At 43.6% G+C, this 7,811-nt stretch overlaps 1 protein-coding gene across 1 annotated transcript; it reads left to right on the top strand.

The window, feature by feature from the left end:
• Positions 1-235: 235 nt before the first annotated feature.
• LOC136479933 (uncharacterized) lies at positions 236-604 on the top strand. The gene has a single exon (XM_066477635.1). The coding sequence runs from the start codon at positions 236-238 to the stop codon at positions 602-604; it is 369 nt and encodes a 122-aa protein (XP_066333732.1).
• The last annotated feature ends 7,207 nt before the right edge of the window (positions 605-7,811 follow it).

The raw sequence follows: 7,811 nt of genomic DNA on the forward strand, positions 1-7,811 counted from the left end.
GATGGCACCATTCGAGGCACTATATGGTAGAAAGTGCAGAACTCCATTGTTCTAGAATCAGATAGGAGAAAGTCAAGTGTTTGGACCTAAGATCCTTAAGGATGCTGAAAGGCAAGTGCAGACTATCAGGGCAAACTTAAGAGTGGCACAGTCAAGGCAGAAGAGTTATGCTAACACACGAAGAAGAGAGTTGGTATTTGTACCTAGAGATTATGTCTATCTCAAAGTGTCACCCATGAAAGGCATAAAGCGGTTAGCACCTCGCTATATTGGTCCATTTAAGGTTTTGGAAAGAAAAGGAGAAGTGGGTTATCAGTTGGAATTGCCAGAGAGCTTGTCTGGGATACATGATGTATTTCATGTGTCTCAACTGAAGAAGTGTTTGCGTGTGCCAGAGGAACAAATACCTTTGGAGGAGCTCAATATGAAAGAGGATCTTACCTACGAAGAGTATCTCGTCAAGATCTTGGAAACATCTGAGAGAGTTACTCAAAGTAAGGTGATCAGGATGTGCAAGGTTCAATGGAATCGATACTCAGATGAAGAGGCTACTTGGGAAAGAGAAGAGGATATAAGGAAAACATACCCGCGACTTTTTGAGTAAGCATCGTCCGAATCTCGAGGGCGAGATTCATTTTAAGGGCGGTAGAATTGTAACACCCTAAAATTTGCAGTTTTGAAAATAGAATTAAAATGCTTTAATTATGAATTTTTGGTGCTCATGAAACATAGAAAAATAATATTTTTCATTAAATTAAAATTCATCATAAGGTAGCAACATGGTTGTGCATACATGCTGTTGCATAGTATTTCTTTTGTATTGTGTGGTTTGAAACTAAACTTCAAATTGCTTCAAATCGATTTGAAAATGTATTTTAAAAACACTTGAGATAAAAAGAAAATGGAATTTCCTTTCCCCTCTCTTTTGGCCCAGTCGGCCTGCTCTCCACCGCGGCCCAGCTCCCTTCCTTTTCCCTCGTGAGGCCCATTTTCCTCTTCACCGTGGCCCAGCTAGGCCACAGCCCAGCAGGCCCAGCCGCACGCCCCCGGCCAGTCGGCCCAGCTATCGTCACGCATCAGCTCTCCTCTCCGTGCGCAGTACCAGCAAGCGGCCCAGTCTAGCCACATCATCCGTGTCCTCCCTCTCTTCCTCTAACTGCTCAGCCCCGCGCTCCGTGCCACTGCCACCTTGCGCCCGTGTGTCAACACGACATCGTCTTCCACCTTGACTCGGCATCGAGCCGGATTCCACCGCTGCCACCATGGACTCCGTATCCATCCCGCCTCCGCATCGGGTCGAGAGCCCCATGCCACCACGACACCGTCTTGCCGTGCCGCCCACGTCGCTCCACCCCTATAAATCTGGAGCCCCTACGCCGCCTCGCCTGAGTCGCACGTGTCGCCCCATGCGCTAGCTATCGAACTCCGGTGCCGCCGTAAGCACGATGTCGAGGACTTGCCGTTGACCCCAAGGAAGTCCTACGGTGAGTTCGCCGTGCACCACTCTCCATCTCCGTGCCCTTGGTTCATCGAATCATGGCCCGAAGTCCTTGAATCACGCGCGCCGGTGAGCTCGGTCACCGTCGGCCATGTCCACCGCCGTGTCGGCTCCGTTTTCGGTCGCCGGCGTCACTCTCTCCCTCCTCCTTTCCAATCTTAGCCGCCCAATCTCAATCCAACGGCCGCGATCGCACGATACCCCTTCGGTCGGTTAATTTTGCATAAGAGCCCCTCCACTTTTCTATTATCGAACTCGCAGTCCATTGTGCATCCCACAGATTATGCCTTCTTCTTTTAAAAGTGTATTTTGTTCGGTTGACTTCAAAAATACGTTTTCAGTTATTTACAGTTTTGCCACTTGATTTATTTAGGCTATAACTTTATCGTTTTAACTCCGATTTGACCCGTTCAACTTGCGTTAGGTTTGTAATTCCATAATCTATGTATTCATACTACTGTTAAGTATGTTTTCAACTTTTAACATTCAAGGTTAGTTTTAATTTATTATTTTACAAAAGGAAATCTTGTTTAATTCATAACTTCTCTGTTTTAACTCCGATTTGAGTGATTCTCGCGTCTGCGTATCCGTAGCGTCACGTAGAACAGTTTTAAAACCTTTTTAACTTCTATTTGTACTATTTGGTGTATTGTTCTAATTAGCTTATGGGTGTTTGCTATGCAGGTATGCATGGATGCCTGTGTGGTGCTGTTTGATCTCGACTAGACAGTCAGATTAAAATTGCTGATATCTCTAATTATTCGTATCCGGGAGCCTAAGCGTAACTTAGCAACTTATGATTAATAATAAAATATGACCAACTAAAAGTACTTACCGCTGTTCAGCTGTGTCAAGCCTTTTGATCTTGCATCCCCTCATGTTGTGCTTGCTAAGCGGTAGTAGCTTACCGTTGTTTTATTTCAATACTTTGGCAAAATCCCGGATGGGTACCAGATAGAGGTTCTTCAGTGAAGTTTTCCAAGAGGTGTTAGGCTTGTGATCAACCAGTTAATGATTCCTGTGGTGTTGGAGGCTTCGCCAGAAGAATAGAGTTATAGTATATACTGTAAAGTAAGACTATATCTTTTATAACAAATGTTTATGCGCTATGTAATAAAGGCATTGTCTTTGCTATTACCCCTTCATTTGTAACTATATGTATGAATTGAATTCCTGGGCACACATATGGTGTGTATCTGGTTTTGTCCTTAAAACCAGGTGCTACAGCCCTTTACTATGGCATGTTACATCCAACTTTAGATTAGGTGTGCTTTATATAAAAACATACTCCCTCCTCTTCGAGGAAGGAAAAAAGATGCAATTTCAATATAGTATTCAGTTGAACCGTTTTATGTTTGATCAAGTTTAAACAACAGAATAACAATATTCGTGATACCAAATAAGTATCGTTAGATTTCTTACACAATATATTTTCATAATACAATTATTTGGTGATAACAAAAAAAAGGTATCAATATTTGTGACAACAAAAAGGTATGAATGTTTGTGATAACAAAATAGTATCAGTATTTGTGAAACCAAATAAATATTGATATTTTTCCATAAATTTGGTTAAACTATAGATATTTTGACTACAGACAATTTTAATTGCGTCCTTTTCAGGATGAAGGTAGTAATAAGAAAAATAAATAGGTTAACACACATTATGCTTGTCTTTGGCATATCTACAACGTTTTTTTGTATTTAATTCTTGAAGAAGGAAAGGGTGCAAGAGCATTGGGAGCTAGCCCATGCTAGTTTATAATAATTAGTGCATCAATCTGTATTTCTGTACAGCTAGAAATTTTAAGACAAGTATTTTATAGAGTAAGTAGCAAAAGCACAATACATTATTACAGAAATAATTTTTAGAGACACCTCATTTTTATCTTACCGTGCTTGATAATAACTACCATAAAATGGTTCTACGGAGACCCTCTAGAATTCGATTTCTAGAACCAGTTGATAACTCTATAGAAATACCAAACTGGAAGGCATTTCCACACCAGCGGTCGCCTCCTCCCCGGCCTCTTCTCATCGGCGCGCACGTCTCCTTCCCGGCGGCATCTTCCTCGGTCGCACGTCTCCTAGTTGCACCTCCTCCCTGGCTGCAGCCTGCGGCCCTTCCCCACCGGCCTGGTGGGCGGTGCGCCCCTTCCCTACCTCCGACGAAGGCCAAGTTTTTCAATGACGGCAAGGGAACGAATAGGATGACATGTGGGTCTTACATATCATTCACTACTAGGATGGATTTGGGAGGTCTGTATTAGGTAGTGTTGCAAGAAAAAAATAAGTAGTATTAAAATAGTTGGCTACCCAAACTAACAACTAGTGAGTCTGATTTGAATAGCATTGATGCTCTTATTACTTGTGATAAGTGGCAGTGTCATGGCAGTGGCGTCTGCCTGCTCTGTGCTCCTGCCTCGTCCATGATCGGTTGTGATCAATTGTCCTGGCACGGCTTGGATGGATCCAGGATTCCACATCCTCACTAGTTATTTTTCATGTAGACCTATAAAGTGGGGGACAAGCAGGCGCGCCTAGAATAGGGTTCAATCCTGTTTGAACTGCTGTGTTATTATCCATAAGGTCTTATTTGGATGCATGTGTATTCACTCTAATCCACGTACTATATTGGATTGGAATGGAATGAAATTTAGTTTAATTCCACTTCAATACATGTGGATTGAGATGAATACATGCGCATTCAAACAAGACCTAAAGCGGGAAATCTTTTCTCAAAACAAGAAAAAAAATGAAGAAATGTAATCATACGATTTGGATCCGCATCCGACGCTGAGCTTCTATTGTTCTACACACTTCAATGGCATGTCCCCAAAAAGTTGATACTCCTCTTCTTTTTTTATAAGGAAGTTGATACTCCTTATTTGACCTCAGCATGGCACATAATAACGAGTCATAGCTACATTGAAAAACTTGCAACACTTTTCCTTTCTCGAGTCTTTTCACTCATCTTGACTTGATAACGGCATGGAAGAATCACTGGTGGGGTAATTTGGCCGACAAGGTGGGGGCATGGGATATTTTAGTGAGATACCTTAGCTTTTTATATATGTAAGGTTGCTTGGCTCATATCAAATTGAAATGTATAAACATGTACTTCTAGAAAATATATTTTTGATACAAACCGATTTATTTTCACAGGCAACAAGCACATCTGTTTCTGCAAAAACCTCTGGAAATAAAGACCCATCCCCAATTATTCCATCAAAGTCCAATTTCTCACTCCCATATAAAAATCTCTGAAATTAAACCATAGATCGTCGACATGGTAACTGTCCTCATCATCACTATCTTCGTCGTCAAAGAAATCATCAGTGGCGTCCGACATAACATGATTTGTTTTGTGGACAATGGTGTTGTCCCTCGACAACTAGATTTGGTCCCTCGATTGTGCTGTTGCCGTGTTGTATGGGTTGCCAATTGCATAAGGCGTGAAACTATCATCTTCGTGTTTGGTCCAAATCATGTAACCCTTTGTGAAATGATCTATTCCGTGTTAGCAAATATACCAATATTTTCACAATCTATGCATGGATAGGATATGAGCTTCATCTTCTCTCTACACACATGCCTCTTCGTGGCATTAATAAATCTATCAACCGCAAACCGATATTGTGAATTCAGTCTTGATAAATTGTACATCTATGACCTTTTTATTCTTAGGTTGTATTTGGTTCTGGAATATAGAGGATGGGATGGTTCTCTCCTAGTTTTTTGGGTTGGGATAGTCCCAGTTTATTGTTTTGTTGTTTAGTTGTAGGGATTGGATTATCTCTATTTTTTTGTTTGGTTCAAGGAACAAAGAACGATATGGAATGGAAACTGTTATGTATCTATTAGCGATCGACCGTTAAGTCAAGGTCCACATGTCATTCTCCTTTTCACTCTCCTCCTCGCATCATCTCCCCAAACCTAAGCACATTAAAAAAGCATGGCCTGCTTAGTGGTGGCACATGGCCAGCCTAATGGCGTGGTCTCCCTAGTGGCGCGTGGCTAGCCTATGGGTGACGACCTGCCTGGTGCAGTAGCATGGTGAAAGGTCCTTGTGTGGTTTTGGTAATTGAGTGACAACCTAGGTGGACTAATTATGTTTATGTGAGATACACAGGTGATTAGTCCACAGGTACATGTATGTGAGCAACATATGCCATAAAGGTGAAAATGGCTTGGAGATGTTGCAAAGCTCACACATGTGATGATGAAGGAGCTCATTGCAAATGAGACATGACATTGAGTCATGTGATCAAGGTGGAGAAGATCAAGACATGACGTGGCTTGATGGACCGGTTGCAAGCGTGAAGGGCAAATTGGAGGCTTTGGAGCGATGGACCACGTGGCGGTGAAGCTTAAGCAAGATTTGGCGCCGATGGACAAAGGCAACGGTCAAAAGCAAGTGAAGTCAAGATCGATGAACCAATATGATCACGTGATGATATGAAGTGGATCATATCATTATTGATCATGTTGGTGCATGTGTTGCATCGACATTGGAGGAGATGGAATGGAATGCGCAAGGCAAAGGTATAACCTAGGGCATTTCATTTCACTAGTCATAGGTGTGTAGAGAAGTTTATGACCGGGTTTAGGATAGATGGCCGTACTATCAAGAGGGACAAACTTGTTTGCATATCGGTCATCTAGTGTCACTCGAGTGGTCTAACTTTGCATCATCGCTAGGATTGAGTGGCTAATCCTTTGGAAAATGATTGTGAAAATGCTAACACACATACACATGGTGGTGTACACTTGGTGGTGTTGGCACATTTACAAAGGAGATGAAGTTGGAGTTGATGTGGATCAACTTGGTGATGAAATGGAGGCAAGAAGGGTTTGAAACTTCATCGGCGGAGTGTCCGCCCGTAGAGTGCGGATAATTCGATGGTGCCACCGGCGCCCTATACAGAAAAAATAGGGTTTCACAGAGTGCACCGGACGCTAGTCACACAGTGACCAGACGCTGGGGTCTTGCATCCAGTCAGTGGCAGCAGAGAGCATGCAGGCGTCGGTATTCGACCGGACCCTGGCAGGGTGCGTCCGGTCAGGCTGACGTACGGTGACGTAGGCGATGCAGAGAAGGTGGAAAAGGACCGGACGCTGATGCTGCGTCCAATCGTGATCGACCGAACTCATCCAGTCGCGACTGGTACCTTACTAGAAACGATCGGACGCTGGGGTTGCTACGTCCGGTCACTTTGAGCAGCTGTGTCCGGTCATCACTTGACCGTTGAGATCATGCGACTAAGGTTGAACGGAGGCGACACGTGGCGAGCATCCGTTGATCAGACACTGAGGTCCTGTGTCCGGTTGATCTGACCGGAGCGTCCGGTCATCTTGAGTTTTGCCCAGTGAAGGGGTAACGGCAAGTTTAGCCCATGGGGCTATAAATAGAAGGGTGTCTCGGCCATGGCAGAGGTGGAGCACCTCGGGGGACTTTGTGTCCATGCTTGAGATTGCTTGGGAGCCTTCCATCTCACATATGCTTGATAGTGATCATCCAATTGTGCGAGAGAGCGATTCTAGTGTGATTGCATCATGAGGTTGCATCGAGTGGCACTAGGTGATCGAGTTGCAAGCCGGTGGTGCTTTTTACTCTTGGAGGTTGCCACACTAGTAGAGAAACAACTTTTGATCAACTTCGAAATTTGGCTTTAGTCCCAGTATTTTTCGCGCCCGGGACTAGAGAGACCTTTAGTCCCGGTTTGTAGCTCCAACCGGGACTAAAGGTCCATGCCCAATGGCTACTACGGCAGGCTTTTGCTGCAGGGGACCTTTAGTCCCGGTTGGAGCTACAAACCGGGACTAAAGGTTAACTTTTACTCCCGGTTGGTCCCTCCAACCGGGAGTAAAAGTCTACTCCCGGCTAGAGGCTTCGTCCGGGACTAGAAAGGGACCTTTAGTCTCGGTTGATGTCTCCAATCGGGACTAAAGGTCCCCTCCTATATACCCCTTCTTCCTCCCCAAGCCCGAGCCACTTCGAGCTCAGTGTTCTTGCTTCATCACCGGCCTCTCTTCTTCCTCATCGCTAGTAATCACAAGATTTCTTTGATTCCTCCATCGATTCTTTGGTTTTAAAGGTTACCAACTTTATACTCTCATGTTTCATTAGTAGCATATCTCATTTTGTGGACTAGATATATGTGGTTTTTTATGGTGGATTTTTTTATTTGTAAGCCATTTAAGCTCAAAATCACTTTAAAGTTTGCATATTTGGATGAAGGAAGGTTAAAGTAGTTATTCAAAACTAGTATTCAGCTTTCATTTCTAGCATGCATAGCACACTTCATGGTTT

This window comes from Miscanthus floridulus, chromosome 9, assembly GCF_019320115.1.
Source record: "Miscanthus floridulus cultivar M001 chromosome 9, ASM1932011v1, whole genome shotgun sequence".
NCBI lineage: Eukaryota > Viridiplantae > Streptophyta > Magnoliopsida > Poales > Poaceae > Miscanthus > Miscanthus floridulus.

What these genes read in the sequence shown, in the direction of transcription:
- LOC136479933 (XM_066477635.1), top strand. Translation starts at nt 236, where the DNA reads ATGAAAGGCATAAAGCGGTTAGCACCTCGCTATATTGGTCCATTTAAG.